Source organism: Callospermophilus lateralis, chromosome 5 (genome assembly GCF_048772815.1).
Source record: "Callospermophilus lateralis isolate mCalLat2 chromosome 5, mCalLat2.hap1, whole genome shotgun sequence".
NCBI classification, from domain to species: domain Eukaryota; kingdom Metazoa; phylum Chordata; class Mammalia; order Rodentia; family Sciuridae; genus Callospermophilus; species Callospermophilus lateralis.
In genome coordinates this window covers 122178380-122195631 of record NC_135309.1, presented here as the reverse complement: position 1 = coordinate 122195631, position 17252 = coordinate 122178380, and the positions used below count along the sequence as shown (strand labels likewise).

General features: G+C 33.1%; 1 protein-coding gene across 4 annotated transcripts in view; it reads left to right on the top strand.

Moving 5' to 3' along the window:
• Gpbp1 (GC-rich promoter binding protein 1) overlaps positions 1–17252 on the top strand; it is a 66018-nt gene that overhangs the window by 37946 nt on the left and 10820 nt on the right. For 2 of the 4 annotated variants that reach the window (XM_076857264.2, XM_076857263.2), the window contains exons 6-11: positions 2455–2521; positions 3581–3640; positions 10836–11020; positions 12120–12260; positions 13635–13802; positions 14603–14790. In XM_076857264.2, the coding sequence (XP_076713379.1) occupies positions 2455–2521; positions 3581–3640; positions 10836–11020; positions 12120–12260; positions 13635–13802; positions 14603–14790 (809 nt within the window). The remainder of the gene's footprint in view (positions 1–2454; positions 2522–3580; positions 3641–10835; positions 11021–12119; positions 12261–13634; positions 13803–14602; positions 14791–17252) is intronic. The other 2 variants (XM_076857266.2, XM_076857265.2) reach the window with 2 other exon arrangements.

The following is a 17252-nucleotide window of genomic DNA, read 5'->3' as shown; positions in this document are numbered from 1 at the left end:
GGTTTGAACCCAGTGCCTCACACATGCTAGGCAAGTGCTCTACCACCGAACCACATCCCCTCCCCGCCCCCTTTTTTTTAAGAAGGGATGGAAGATATTGTTTTTCTAGGCCAGGTGCAGTTAAGAATGTTGACTCTACTAGTAATAAGTAAGTTAACAAAAAGCAGAGTTTTCATATTTTTTTCCTATTCTTAAATCTAACAGTGTGGCTCATCTAAACGGTGTGTTGCTCCAGTCACAGTAAAAATGATGCAGTGAGCACTTCTGCTTGTTAATCTTATGATTCATTCCTGATAATTTAAATCTTATCCACTGTAGGTAGAGACAGTTTGCACTTTTACCTTTTTTATGTATTTGCTGTTAATTCTTATTCATTATATATTTTGAGTGACTGTGTGAGACTGTTGCTGTTCTTGGTACATAGAATATATATGTGAATAAGACAAGCAGTTCCTGCTCTGAGTTTCTATTCTAGTGGTAGCATTTAGAACATAAAAAGAAAAAGTAATTTATGTTTTGGAGAGAATTTTGACAGGAAATAAGTAGGTGGGCTCTTTGGGAATTTGAGAGAGTCTTTTCCAGGAAATTGGCATTTAATCTGGAACTTGATAGGGAAAAGAATAAGCTTTGTTAAGTGAAAGAAGGTTGAGGGTGGTAGCTCATTGATAAAAGTGTGCTTAGCTCTGGGTTTAAATTCCAGCATCACCCCTCCTCCCCATGATTAATAAATAAAGACTGGAAGGAATAAAGAAATAAGGTAGTGCAAAAGATTTTAGGTTTGTACAAAAACTATTCCAGTTGTTAGATCTTGAGTGTATTTTAGTGGTAGAAGGAAGACTAGTTAAAAATAGTGTTTAAAAAATGGGGCTGTCCTGGGCTGGGTTGTGGCTCAGTGGTAGGACTCTTGCTTAGCATGTGTGAGGCTGTGGGTTTGATTCTCAGCACTGCATATAAATAAATAAATTCAAAAAGTCCGCCAACAACTAAAAAATGGGAAGTAGTTTAGACTTTAAGCAAGGAAAGACCCAAGGTAGGTTGGATCCAGGGCAGAGGAGTGATCTGCCTTTCCATTTGAGTATATTTTTTCCACTTGATAATCACCATAAAGTTGAATTTTTATAGCCAAACTGAGAAGTAATGCTTTCTGTTAGTGTTGTGAGGGTTAAATGAGTGGTCAGGTGAATCAAGAATAGTGAAAAACAAACATTTAATAGAATAGTAGTTGTTATTATCCCCCACCTCCACCCCCAAGGTGGTGGTTATCAGTTATTATAATCCTAGACTTGTAATGTAGGCAGTCTAATTTCTAATTATATATTTTATAGTATAATTAAGACATACACACATCCATCTACCAATAAAGTATTAACTATATTTAGTTTATATCTATGAAGGAATGAATCATACTGATATGCACATATACTATTGAGGCTTTACAGTAATGTCAGTTCAGTGCTAATAATTATTTTACTTTGGTGGGTGATTAAAATGTTTATATTTGGGTTAATTTTATTTGATATGTATTGAATATTTTCTTTTATTGAGAGAGGCTGTGTTGCTAGGTAATATGAAGAATACAATACTGGAAGTTTTAAGATTATAGTTATCTAACCAGATGAGCATCAGAGCTGGACATAGTGCTGCACACCGATAATTCTAGTGGCTCCGAAATCTGAGGCAAGAGAATTGCAACTTCAATGCCTAGCCTCAGCAATGTAACGAGGCTCTAAGCAATTTAGGGAAATCCTGCCTCACAATAGAAAAAGAGCTGGGATGGAACTCAGGGTAAAGTGCCCATGGGTTCAGTCCAACTGTATGAAATGAATAAACAAATAGATTAGCTTTGGAGTGCCCATACAGTGCTCATGTCTTTTCTTGTTAATGATCTAGAGCACCACTTGTTGAAATAAAAATCTGCACCTTTTGAGAATGACTGTATTCACTGAAGCAATCCAGTGATAAAATGCCAATAGAATTGGGAAGCAGTCTAATTTTTCTCTTATGTGACCTCAGTTTTATGTTGAGTAGTGATTAAATCTGAGATTGCAATGACTACATTGTATGCTGCTGTGTTGAATTCCTGGACTACAGGCGGTGGTGGTATGTGAGTGATTTAGTGGTGTTTGGGCTTCAAACTTGGGGCCTTCATCCATGCTAGGCAAACACTCCGCTACCACCAAGCCACACTCCCAACATCTTCTCTCTCCCCAATTTTCTTCCTCTCATAGCCATGGATAAGGATAATGCTACTTTTCCCCTTTAAGTAACAGTGAATATAGACAAGGATTTTAATGGTTAACATCAATTTCAAAGTAGGGTTTACCAGTAATTGGTCATTATTAATAGTTAAAGAGTTAATATAAAATTGTTTTCTATGAGGAAATCTGTTTATAAATGGGAAATGTTTGATTACCTTAAAAGATTTTTTTTTTTTTAATTTCAATTTTCTTCCAGCCATCTTTAAATCCTGAATACGAGAGAGAACCAAATCAGAATAAATCATTAGCTGCAGGTGTATGGGGTAAGTGCCTTTTGATCTATCTTTGAGGGGTACAAAATGTTGATACTTTTAGGTTTCCCTTTCTTTTCTTTCATTTTTTTAAGTAAAAAAGTTAGAATAATACTTTCTTTTAAATACTTGTTTTTGATATGCTAAGCTACAAAAAGGTAACACTTTTAAAGAGGAAATTTGAGTTAGAAGGAAAGTTTGATTTGAAATAGTTGATTTGCACATTAGCACCAGTAAGTATACTCAGTTTGATTGAGGTTTTGGAAATAATTGTTGAATTAATGTAATTTTGAGCACAGTGTAATAATTATAAACAACAACAACAAAAAATTTTTAGTTTATCATAGTTGAAAACCTAGTTAACTGGAAAGATAAGTACTTGTGATTGATTATAGTTTGTCGTGAAATTAATCTTTACCTATGAAAATGGATTAGACATAGTGTTAAAAAATAATTCTATAAATTTGTCTATGGAACTAGACTCTTTGAAATTATTTGCCTTTTTGAATTTTCAAAGTTTAATGAGAGTTTCTGGTAATATTTCCCCTTTCTTTAAAACTGCTGAGTTTTTAATTTGATAGCATCTTACAGAAGAGTAAACTGCACTCATAGTACAAATTAGACAGCTTTTAAAAAATTCAAGTGAAGTTTAAAATAATGGAATATTTTATAATAATTTTTTTAAAAATCAGATTTGACATTTGAAAAGTAAATTTAGTCATTTGAAACAAATGCAAAGTGTTGTATCCACTTTGAAACTTGTGCACATGTTCTTTGTATTTTTTCTATTGAATATTAATAACTTAATAAAACAAAAGGATTGTGGCTTATGATAGCATACTCCTCCTAATAATAAAGGCATTATTTTAAACTTTGCCACTTCCTGTGCTGTTCTTAATTGTATTTATGGGGTGAAACTCTGGGGAATTATTTTGTTTTCTTTTATCTCCCTCTTTACTTACGGGCTTTTTGAGGGTGGGGGGTGGGGGTGGTCAGACACTTTTGTTAGAACCATGTGAATGGCATTGTTTTTTCTGTATTGCAAATTAGTATTTCTACCACTCTCCCCAGGCCTACACGCCCAGACACACACATACCCAACCAAAAAAATCTCCCAAGCTCCTCTCTTAGGTATGTTTCCTTATTATTCAGTTTTTCTGGGAACAGATGATTGCATAAGAATATAGAACCACCTGGAAGGTGTTAAATAGAATTTCTAAGAAATTAGGAATAATTTGGATTTTATTAGACTGAAAGTAAATTTAAAAAGTCAAGAATTTCAGTGAACATTTGTCATATAAAACTACCTGTCGATACTATTGGTACTGATCCTTGCTTGATTTAATTTTAGAAATGATTTAAAGGCAAAGACATCTTTTGAAAATAATGAGACTAAAATGTATTAATATAAGGATTTTTTGGTTCTACTGTTTCAGTGTTGATCTAAGAATTTTTGAGTGTTAGTTGAAGAGATGTTTAAATGGAAGGTGTATTCTGTGTTTAGGTAAACTAAGAAATGTGTCTGCGTTTATAAAAAGAAAAAAAGAAAACCGGTTAATTATGGCATGGTTAATTGTTAAATTCCCAGTACTTCCCATAAGAATACAATGAAACTTTCATTGTATGGCACTTCACTATTCCTCTCTCACTTTCCCCCTGGGTTCCCAAGTATTGTTTTCCTCATTGCAACATTTAGAATAGCTATGTTCCTGAGGAAGACGAGAGAATTTTAGGAAAGACTTCAATAGAACTTTTCTAGTGCTACCTCCTTCCAGGTAAGTAAAAATTTACTAATGAAAATGTAATCTGTATAAAAAGAAAAAATGATTTATTCTTGAAACTGTGACTTTATATAGCAAAAATTGGTAGATCCTGAAGATAGTCTCACAATTTAAAATAAAACACCTTGAGGGAAAGTAAGTCATTAAAATAAAGTTCACATTAATTTTAGTTGTATTTAGAACTCAGTTGGTTATTGGAAATGCCTTCATGCAGTTTATACTTATGACTTCCATAGTGTTTTGTCTTAACCAGGACCACAGCTGTTTGATACATAAGAATAATGATTATTAATAATCTATCTCCATGTTTTTAATAAGTTAAGATTAAAACAACCTGCTTGAGGGCTGTATTTTGAGGATGTCATGATATAGACTATGAATGAGTATATATCTAGACCAAAATATTCACATAGCCTTATGATTATGCCTTTAAATAGTTTTGAAATACTAAGCTATTAAAAAAAATATTAAAACAGGAACTCAACATTCTTTAGTGTATTCCTGAGAATTTAAAAATAATTGTGTTAAATTATTTGGGGAGTGAGAAAGAGAAAGAGTGATGAGTGTTTAGTTATATGTATGCAATTTGAGATTCAATTAGTAGCTCTTGACTTGTAAATTTTCATAAGCCCTATTCCCTATTTTTATGTCAGAGTGATCCAGTATTCAGCAACATATCTTTGGTAGAGCTTTCTTAATATTTATTGCTTAAGATAATAATGAAAAATTTCAGTCACTAGTAATTTAGTAATAAAAATAGTTTTCTTCTGTTCATATGTGTGTTCCTTGATAATTTGATGAATTTTCCTGAATGTTGCTTTTATTTGATATACTACTTACAAGTATAAAGGTTCCTTGTTATTATTTATTTTTGTTTAGCTTTCTAAATCAAAACATATTATCTGGATTGGTTGTTTTTATCTAAATTCCAATAATACTTGCCAGAATCATTCATGTAGAGTGAGGTAGTTGCATTAAAAAAGGTGGATAGTGATGAAAAACAGTGAGATTGCTTTTAGGAAGTATGATAAATAGAGCTAAAGAAAGGTAATAATCTTTGGTATTGTGCTGATGGGTCATTTTGTTTATATATTGAAATGATCCCATTTTCCTTAATGTCTTTCTCATATGAAAACAGTTAAAATTATAACATTGGAAGAAGAAAAAGGGTAATATAACACATGTTCAAAGGTTGAGAAGGGGAAAAAAAAGGTGCAAGTAGACAACTTAATTCACGTATATTTCATTTGATCAGAGTCAGAAATGTCACTTGTTTATCATGTTTACATTTTCATGGTATATTTCTTTAAGGCTGTTATTTATGAATACTGTTGAACCCCATTTAAAGAAAAAATTACTGTATTGGTTGCTATTGACAACAATTAGTGAAATTCCTTTGATTAAAACTTTCATAATACTGTTAACCAAAACAGATTCATTAATTAAAAAAAAATCCTAGCAAAATTGACAAAGCATCAAGATTTTAAGATACCTTTTAAAATAATCTTATGACCAGGTATTATAGCATGTGCTAATAGTCCCAGCTACTTTGGATGCTGTAGTAGGCGGATTGCAAGTTTGAGGCCAGAGTGAAAATCTTTCTCAAAATAAAACAAAATGAAAATGATTGGGAATGCAGCTCTGTGATATAGTATAGTGCCTGTGGGTTCAAGTCCCAGTACTGCTAATAAAAATTGTTAAGTAGATAATTTTTCTGTACTAAAATTTTTATTCACATTAGGAGTTCAATTGCTTGGTATAGATCCCCTGAATCTGATAGGTGGAGATTGTATATGACCAAGTTTTCTTCAAATTGGTTTCAAAAATCAATCCAAGTATTATTACCCTTCACTGCTTATGTGCATTTGTTTACAGATTAAATTTGCCTTTTGTGTTTAGAGAGTAACTGTCTTCAACGTGTAGTGACCCTGACTTCACTTGGTAGTGCACGCTTAGAAGCCTCTTATCCAGACCATTCATTATAGTAATTTTGGTTGAGAATGGTAAACATTGTTAAATATCTGGCATGGTGTTATCTTAGTTTGCATTTTCACTAAGGACAGGGGTTTGGAATCAGGTAGGGAAAGCCCTAACATTAGATCTTTCACTTATTGGTTATTTGGATTTGGACATATAATTTAATTTCTGTGAGATGAGGATGATTACAATAATGAGAAAAAGCAGTTTTAAATTGTCTACTTAAAAAACTTTTCAGGCCACAGGTGCTTAGTAAATGTCAGCTAATTATTTTGCTCAAGTCCAGCAATTGGAGGGAGATTATTAAGAGGTAAAAATGAAATTTCTGGATTATTAGCCAAAGAAGAAAGTTCTTAATGTAGTGATTGAATCAGAAACTTAGTGTATATAGTAGGTAGCTGTGCAGATAGTATAAAGAAAGAAGTTTGAGAAGTAAGCTTTGAATTATCTGTGACCAGATAATAATATGTTTTATTATATGTAGCAGTATTCTAATTTGTTTTCTCAATAATGGGATTGCTTTTCTTCTACTATTGATGTCCTATTTAAGGAATAAAACTAACGCTTCTATTCATAGGTATGGGGAGAGCATACAATACAAAAATGATACTTAAAGTCATTTATTGTCAGAGTATAGTTATTTTTGAGGCTAGAGTAAAATGATTGAAAATCCAAGACACATTTATTTTCAATTTTTTTTAACTTAAAAAATTATCTGAATATCTGCTTACAAGAGATTGAGATAATAAGCATGCAGTTTATGGAAGGAAATCACTAAGGTCATTTATTTTCTAATTCTTTTATAGGTATTAATATCTTTTCAGTAATAAAGGACTAAGCACTTTGAGTTCTCTTCATTATGTTGCCAATTGAGAAAACAGACATTGGATAATATTTGAATCTAAAAGCTTAAATCCTGCTGGGTTTGAATGGCACACATCTGTAATTTTAACTACTTGGGAGATGAGGCAGGAGAAACCAAGTTCAAGGCTGGACTTGAGCACTTACTAGATCTCCTCTCAAAATAAAATTTAAACAAAGGGCTCGGTATGTAGCTCAGTGGTAGAGAGTCCTTCGGGTTCAGTACCCAGTATTAATATAAATAAAAAAGCTTCAACACCTCAAAAGTTTGTTCCAAGGTAGTTTGTGGAGATAACCTGTGAATAGATAGAAAATAATAAAACATAAAATAGATAAAAGTGATGCAAATTGAAAATTTCTTTCATCCCTTTAGGCAGTTACTACCGTTAAGAACAATTTCTTTTTAGGGCTGGCTTTGTGGCTCAGTAGTACAGTGCTTGCCTAGCATGTGTGATAACCCTGGGTTTGATCCTCAGCACCACATAACAATAAATAAGTAAAATAAAGGTATTGTGTTCAACTACAAGTAAAAAAAAAAATAGATTAAAAGCAAAACACTTTTTTCATCTTAAATGAGGTGTTAGGTTATTCAGAATAATTAATTTACAACATGGATTGATTTTTATCAAGTCTCTCTTTTTCTCATTCTTCTTTACTCTCTAGTGTTAACCTAAAATTCTTGGGAAAAGACACTTTGAATTGTAACTATATTGAAGAAAGTATACGGCTTCTTTGTTTTTTGTCATTATTTAAATGTTAAACATTTTGCAGTAACTTTAACTCTTGTAAAGAAACTGTTCAATTTATAGTTGAAAGATAAAGTAACATGCAAAGTTGTACAGCTAGTAAGGTTGGAGCTAGTATTGAAATTTGGATAAATCATTTCCAAAAAGCATATTAACCTGAGCCATGATGTTTTTATATGAATACTTAATAAGCCCAACAGTTTTGTCTCTGCTTCTCTTACCTCTCAATCACTGTCTTCCTTCAGGTACCTCTCTTCATCTCTTACTTTGCCACCTACTCTTCTGTGAGTAATTTCTTAGGCTTCACCTTTCTTCTTTATAGGGCATTTCATCATTCTTGCACTGAGGACCTCAATGAAGAAACAGTAAGAATATTTCTTGCTCCAAGGAATCCAATTTTAGGAAAGGTGAAATTGCTAGTCAGAAATGATTTGAGGCTTGAAGATTATATTTGCTTGCTTATTTACCTTCCATTTCTTCTGTCTCCCTGGTTTTAATCGTTGATTCCATATATATGATATTTTTTGTTTCTTGTATCTTTAACCTTCCACATGGGATCCTTTTCTTTCTGTGTAAAACACATTCCTTGGAATAGGATCTTCTCTTGGTGCATTATTTTATTTTATTTATCTGGAAAGTTTCTTTTCTGCTCCCTACCATATTTGGCATGTCCAAATCTCAATCTTTTGAGATTCTGCAGGGGAGAATGGATTGCTTCTGATCTGTTAAATTTTTTGGTGCAGATTCTAAAGCTGAAGTTTTCCCTTTATATGTCCCTTCAGAAATGTGTGCTGAGATCATTCCCTTGATGATGACCCCAGTCCTATTTTTACTGTTTTGACTTCCTTCCCCATTATAAGGGAAGAAAGATATATTTGTGTACTTTGCCACATTGAACTAGAAATCTTCATCAGTCATGTTTAAACTTAGATAATTTTGGCATACAAAAAGAACAGCCCCGTGTTTCAACATCTGGATTCCTCTGAGATGAGGCCTTGCAAACATTACTTTTTCTTGTTTTCTAAGCAATTGTTCAGATTCTTGGGTTTTATCTAGATTTTAAGTTATAAGCTAAGATTTTTTTCCATATTGTTAATTAAAAAGTTTCTTGAAATTAATTTGGTGGTATTTGGTGTACTTGGGCCTGAACCCCCAGGGTTGATTTACCACTGACACCCCCCCGCCTCAACACCCCTCCACTTCCTTTCATTTATTGTTTTAAATTTTGAGTCAGGGTCTTGCTAAGTTGTTCAGGTGGGCCTCAAACTTGTGATCCTCTTGCCTTGATTTTCCAAATGGTAGTTGTGTGCCACTGTGCCCAGCCAAGAACCTTTTAAAAATACTCTATTCATGTGGTCATCATCTATTTACTATAAGTGATCATTGGAAAATTTGTATTATTTAGTATGTTTTAGTGTTCATTGTTCTGTTATGATGCCCTTGTTATTTTTTCATTTACTTCATTGTATAATATCTTCAGAAAAGCTATGTACATTGATAGTAATACTTTTCTGAGTCATTGTGTGCTTGAACTTTTTTTTTTTTTTTAAAAGCTCTTTAATCAGGCATTTTTAGGTAGCCAAGAATTCGGACTACCTAATTGGAAAAATGAATCTTTTCTCGGTTTGTTCTAAGCCTTTATTCTCTTCAGAATGGCTATAGGCAAAGTACCATACCAGCTTTATTTTTTAGAGAGCTTGAAACATGAACCTGAGATTTCTTCTAGGTGTTCTTATATAGTTACGGTGAGGTGATCCAGTAGGAAGTTTGGTGTAGTTTTAGGGCAGGGGAGTACCACAGATGTCTTCCTAGCTCACTGGTTCATAGGATATCTTTAGTATGTGGAGCTATTTTTTAGATTTAGATTTTCTGAGATTTCTTAAGTTGATTCTTCTGAATTTTTCAACTATGAAACCGGTGCTTTCAGAATTTTTTGAGGAAAGAAAGACATACTTCACATACAATAAATGTGAACATGTAGATATGTAACACATGTTTGACTACACATACAAATTGATTAAACTCTAGGAATAGTGTTTCATACTTTTAAACAAGTGGAAGTCTTGAAAAGAGCCTCCAGTTAGCAGTTATTCCTTTTAGTATCTTCAGAAAACATAGTTGTTGGTTTCTCTTGAACTCATATGGTATCTTGAATGTATTTGGGTGGTTAGTAGTATTTGAATGTATTACTATTATGGAAAATAGGATTCTTTTTATTACTTATTTAAATAATTTAATTCAGTATTTAGAAGGAGAGGGAGTGTTGGCTGGGGCGCGATGGCTTACACCTGTAATCCCAGCGATTTGGGAGGCTGAGACAGGAGGATTGCGAGTTCAGAGTCAGCCTCAGCAAAAGCGAGGTGCTAAGCAACTCAGTGAGACCGTGTCTCTAAATAAAATACAAAATAGGACTGGGGATATGGCTCAGGGAGCAAGTTCTCATGAGTTCAATCCCTGGTACCTAGGAAAGAAAAAAAAAAAAAAAAGAAACCCCCAAAAGAAATAGAGGGAGTGTTGTTCCTTGCTTATTGATAATTTTATAAGTGAAATTAATGAAAAAGGAATTGAAAATTTCGTTCTTTTTAAAATGGATAAGGGGAAAATACAAATGTATTTTATATTCTACATGTTAAGAGTCATTAGGATGAAATTTGCATTTTTAATAAGTTAATAAAATGTTAGAATTTCATCTTGGTTTTTCATTTATGTGTAACTAAATTCACCTGTATTGACATTGCTCAGTTCTTGCTATATTCTGTGAGATTATGTTCTAGCTTATTTCTTATACTGATAAGTACTGTTGTACTTATTTAGCTTAATAACTTATACCCATGAAGCATCTGCTGTTAGTATTGTTTTTAAAATGTAATCAAGCTTTGAAATATAATATTCTTAGGTGGATTTATTTTAATCTAAAAGTTGAGACTGTCTGTAACTCTTATTTGTGCTTTATTTATACAGAATATCCTCCGAATCCTAAATCTAGAGCTCCAAGGATGCTGGTCATTAAGAAAGGTAATACAAAAGACTTACAGCTATCTGGATTCCCTGTAGTAGGAAATCTTCAGTCACAGCCAGTTAAGAATGGAACTGGTCCAAGTGTTTATAAAGGCCTAGTCCCTAAACCTGCTGCTCCACCTGCAAAAGTAAGTTCTAAATTGCTACACATGCAAATTTTGAATGGTTTTTTTTTTTTTTTTTTTGAGTTGTTTAATTTTGGGGGGAAATAATTAGAAGCATGATATTACGATGTGGGTTGTTCATGGGGTGCTAGCAGACTTCTAGGTGGAAAGAATTGGCCATTGCATACTATAAATTTTAATTCTCTCTGTGTGTATTCCTATGTGTTTTTGTTGTTTTTATAGTAGTAAAGGAAGTTTATCTGAGTTTTGTTGTCCTTGTGATATATTTGCTTAAAATGTATATATTGTATATATGTAAGTTTATGTGTATGTGTATATGTTTACTTGGTTTTTCGTCATGAGTTGAAAAATCCCCTGCCTTTGGATTTATAAAACTTTGAAAAAATAGTGAATTAATTAGATATGTGTCTCTCTCTCTCTCTCATATTGATTTGATTTTTTTTAAGTACACAACAGTGGAATGCATTACAATTCTTATTACACATATAGAATGCAGTTTTTCATATCTTTGTATATAGAGCATGTTCATGCCAATTCAGGCTTTTATACATATACTTTGTTTTTTCTTTTGCATTACAATTCTTATTACACATATATACCACAATTTTTCATATCTCTATTTATATATAAATAAGTATGTTGATACCCAATTTGAGTCTTCATACATGCACTTTGGATAATAGATGTTTATATCTCAATATCAATTTTTGAATTTATTTATAGAAAAAGGAATAGAAAACCATGTAGGGATGATGGAGTAATATTAAAAATTTTTTTAAGCCAAATGTAGTTATCTTTATTGTGTTTATTTCCTCTGTTTTTTTTTAAAGCAATTTTTAAAATTGATTTTATTTTTTAAAATACACTGCAGCGGAATGCATTACAATTCTTTTTGCACAATTTTTCATATTTTTGTATATAAAGTATGTTCACGCCAATTCATGTCTTTATACATGTACTTTTTTTTTTGCATTACAATTCTTATTACACATATATACCACAATTTTTTATATCCAAGTAGGTTGACACCCAGTTTGTGTCTTCATATATGTACCTGTTTCCTGTTTTTGATAACCTTTAATGTTTGTGTGTTTTTCTTTAGCCTACACAGTGGAAAAGCCAAACTAAAGAAAATAAGGTTGGGACTTCTTTCCCTCATGAATCTTCATATGGTGTTGGCAACTTTAATGCTTTTAAATCAACTGCCAAGAATTTTAGTCCATCACCAAATTCAGTGAAAGAGGTAATGTCATTAAAAATCATTGAGGAATGTAAATTTTGTTGTTATTGAGCCAAGGGCTGATCTGAAACTCCTGGGCTAAGGTCATCCTTCTGTCTCAGCCTCTTGGGACTACAGGCATTAGTCTCAGTCATGCTGCTCAGTCATGATAATTTGATAGCTGATGTCCTCTTTTTGCTAACTTGTTTGTATTCTGAAAAAGTAGGAATATAATGTTAAATCCACTGGTCATTGTGGCATATGCTTATTATTCCAGTGGATTGGGAGGCTGAGGCAAGAGGATCTCGACTTCAAAGCCAGCTTTGGCAAAGTGTGAGGCCCTGAGCAACTCAGTGAGACCCTATCTCTGAATAAAAACATGGCCTGGAGATGTGGCTCAGTGCTTAAGTGCCTGTGAGTTTAATCCTGGTATCAAAAAGGAAAAAAAAGTTAAATGAAAAATTCCAAACATCCTCAGCAGTAAAGAAAATAATATAGTGAAGCCTCCGAATACCCATTAGCTAGAAAGAAATTTTTTAAGGAAAATAGTGAAAATTGTAATTTCATTTGATGTTTTTGGTAGTTATTCTTATAGGGCTAATAATGAGAATTTGTGTTATAATATTGTTTTGGAATGATGAACATTTTATTAGTGTTAACACTGAGGCAGGGAGAGAGGAAGAAGGAAAGGTGTTAATTTTTCTTGCACCGAAATTGAATATTAACTGGTAACTCAAATATCCCCTTAACCCACCCATTTGATTAGGATTTTGAAATTCTTAGACCAGGAGTTACTTGAAGAGTTGAAGGTCACTTGACTATATTGTTATACATGAAATTGCTTTGTATGCCATATTGGAACATCATAATACTTCTATTGTATTCCATTATGAAAACACCAAAGAACTGAAAACAAAAGGACTCAAGTTAACATCCATTTTGACACCCTCTCCTGCAGAAGTTTTCTCTGTTGAAATCTAACTGAATATACTCTGTTTGTGTGCGTGCGTGCATATGTATGTGTTTGTGTAATCATTAAATAGGTCCTCTTGAAGCTGTTAATCAAATCTAGAATTCTGGAATGTAGCTTGAAGAACTACTCTTCTGTGCATTATAAAATATTTAAACTATCCCAGGATACATTTGTAAATTAATATTTAAATCCCTTATGTAGTATCATAGTTCTGAGTATCCATGCCTTCATTGGTAAGAAAATCTTTTGTTTACTCATTGAATGGGAAAGAAAAAAATTTATAGAGACTAGATGTTGAAAGAGACCTTAAATCAATTTTGCATTGTGAATAGTGGTAGAACAGGAAGCTGTGATAATTGTGAATTTATATTGGCATCAGTTCTCTGGTCACATATATTCATCAGTGTTTCTGAATTTCCTCTTAGTGTAATCGTTCAAATTCCTCTTCACCTGTTGACAAACTTAATCAGCAGCCGCGTCTAACCAAACTGACACGAATGCGCACTGATAAGAAGAGTGAATTTTTGAAAGCATTGAAAAGGGACAGAGTAGAAGAAGAACATGAAGATGAAAGCCATGCTGGCTCAGAGAAGGTAATTAAATTTGCAATGCATGATTTTATACTGACATGTTGTTAAAATACATGAGCAAATATTTAGTAACTTGGAATAAATTCTAATAGATTTTCACCTTAGAAAATAAAGGCCTAGCCAACTATTTGCATAAGTAATGGCTTCCTTTCTAAAGTAGGTTTTTCTCATGGTATAGTTTTCATTTTCTATAAAAAATATTTTAATTCCTATTTTGGTTTTTTTCTTCTTCTCTGCTCTCGCCCTCATTCTTTTGTTGAATGGATGTGAATACTCAGGGCCAGAGAGTTTTGAGTATTTTTTCATCTTAGTTTTTCATTCATATGAGACTGTCTTCTAAATTTAGTGATTATAAGTATACTTTTATGTATTCTAAATGGGAATTGACCCAGGATCTATTAAAAACGTTCTTAGTAACTATATATACTTTTTTTTTTTTTTTAAAAAGTTGTGGATGGGGCTGGGCATGTGGCTCAAGCGGTAGCGGGCTCGCCTGACATGCGTGTGGCCTGGGTTTGATCCTCCGCACCAAATACAAACAAAGATGTTGTGTCCACTGAAAACTAAAAAATAAATGTTAAAAAGTTCTCTCTCTTTCTTAAAAAAATAAATTAAAAAAAAATAAAGTTGTGGATGGACACTATACCTTTTTTTTTTTTTTTTTTTTTAACTATTTTTACGTGGTGCTGAGGGGTTGAACCCAGTGCCTCACGCATTCTAGGCAAGTTCTTTACCACTGAGCTACCACCACGGCCCAGTAACTGTATTCTTCAGAATTAATTTTTTTAATCCTCCCAAATTAGGATGAAGACTCATTTAATTTGCATAACAGCAATAGTACTCATCAAGAAAGGGATATAAACAGAAACTTTGATGAAAATGAAATTCCACAAGAGAATGGCAATGCCTCAGTGATTTCCCAACAGATCATTCGGTCTTCAACCTTTCCACAAACTGATGTTCTTTCCAGTTCACTTGAGGCAGAACACAGGTTAGTTTTTATTTTTACTTTTTTTCCTCTGGCATTTTTAGCATAAGATTTTTATATTATAAAACTCTTATGTAATTGATTGATTTTTGTGATGCTAAGGATTTAACCTAGGTTGTTGAACATGCTAGGCATTTTATCACTGAGCTAAGCCCCAGCCCGTAATTTATTTGTTTTTCTAACATGTTCATTAGGTGCAATTTATAAATGGTAAATTTTACTTCTTCTGATTAGTACAAATGAATTTGATCTATTCAGAGTTTTGTAGCTAATTAGTTTTAGAACATTTTCATTATCTTTGAAAGCTATGTCCATTTGTGCTTATTCCTCAGTTTTGGACTCTGTCATAGATAATCAGTAATTATTTTCTAACTATAGATTTGCCTTTCATGGATGTATTGTGAGTGGAATCATATAATATGTGGTCTGCTGTGTCTAGCTTCTTGGACTTACCATATTGTTATCAAGGTTCATTTGTGTTTCAGCACATGTTACTTTTTTATTGCTGAGTAGTACATGTATGACTGTACCTCTTTTTGTTCATTGATTAATGGATATCAGTGTCCACTTTCTGTGTATAGTGTTACTATGAACATTTCATGTACAAGTTTTTGTGTGAACTTTTCTTTTGAGTACATACCCAAGGGTTGAATTCTTGACATAAGGTAACTCTGTGGTAACCCTTTTTTATCTTCATCAGCAATATACAGAGTTCCAGTTCTCTTTTATTTTGCCAACAATTGATACTGTCTTCATTTATAACCATTCTAATGGGTTTGAATTGGTTATCTTTTTGTGTTTTTTTTTTTTTCTGTGCATTTTCTTGATTTCTAACAGTATTGAACATCTTTTGATATGCTTATTTACATGTTGTCTTTGGGTGAAACACCTATTCAAAAACCTTGCCTGTTTTAGAATTATATTTTGTTTCTAAGTTCTGAAAGCTTTTTATGTATTATTTGCATAAGTCTCATATATATGACTTGACAGTATCTTCTCCTATCCTGAGTTGTCTTTTCACTGTATTTATTTTTTAATTTATTCCTTACTTAGTTGTAGTTGGACACAATGCCTTCATTTTATTTATTTTTATGTGGTGCTGGGGATTGAACCCAGGGCCTTGCATGTGCCAGGTGAGTGCTCCACCACTGAGCCACATCCCCAGCCCCTCCCTTCACTTTATTAATGGTGACTTTGAGTTTTTATCTTAGTCCAGTTTATGCATTTTTTTCTTGTATCACTTAATGCAAATGTTGGTGTGATATGAGGAAGGAGTCCAAATTTATTTTCTAGGTGAATGTCCAATTACCTCAATAGGTGATTTATTTTTTTATTGCAAACACTTTAGCAATTTTGTTTCTATTTTTATCATTTTTAATGTTTTAAAATAGTAATTATAGGGTTTAGTATTAGAATTTAGAAGATAATTCAAAAGAGGATTCCCTCCCATGATTTTCTTTTTTAGTTGTACTCAGACATTTATTTTATTATTTTTATGTGGTGGTGAGGATCAAACCCAGTGCCTCACACATGTTAAGACGAGCGCTCTTCCGCTGAGCTGTGGCCACTGTCACCATTTTCCCATGACCTGCATAAATGTTATACCTTTACTATTGAATTGAAACAACAGCCATATGGTTCAGCAGCAAAACATAATTCTTCTTCTCTCCCCCTTTTTGGCACTTGGAGTCAAACCCAGGGTAAATACAACAGAGCTATATCCCTGGCCCTTTTTATTTCAGTTTTTTTTTTTTTTTTTTTTTTTTCCCTTTTGGTACCACAGATTGAACTCAGGAGCACTTGACCACTTAGCCACATTCCTATCCCTGTTATGTATATTATTTAGAGTTGGGGTCTCACTGAGTTGCCTAGCGCCTTGCCTAGCTTTTTTAGTTTTTTTTTTTTTTGTGGACACAACATCTTTGTTTTTTTTTTTTTTTGTTTTTTTTTTGGGGGGGGGGTATGTGGTGCTGAGGATCAAACCAGGGCCGCACGCATGCCAGGCGAGTGCGCTACCGCTTGAGCCACATCCCCTGCCCATTTGCCTAGCTTTTTTGCTGAGGCTGGTTTTGAACTCACAATTCTCCTGCCCCAGCCTCCCAAGACACTGGAATTACAGGCATATGCCACTGTACCTGGCCCTTTTAATATTTTATTTTGAGAGACGGTCTTGCTGAGTTGCCTACTTTGGCCTTGAATTTTGTCTTTGTGCTTTAATCACTCAAAGTACTTAGGATCACCAGCATGTGCCACCATACCTGGTTTCAGTTCCCTTTTAATTACTAAAGAGTAAGCTAGGAGCAGCAGTGCATTCTTATAGTCCCAGCTACTAGGAAGCTGAAGCAGGAGGATTGCTTGAACCCAGGAGTTAAGGACAGTCTTGGTAATAATAGTGAGACTCTTCTGACTCTCTACCCCCAAAAATTAAATTAGAAAATTAATAAAAATAAAAATATCAAAAGGAT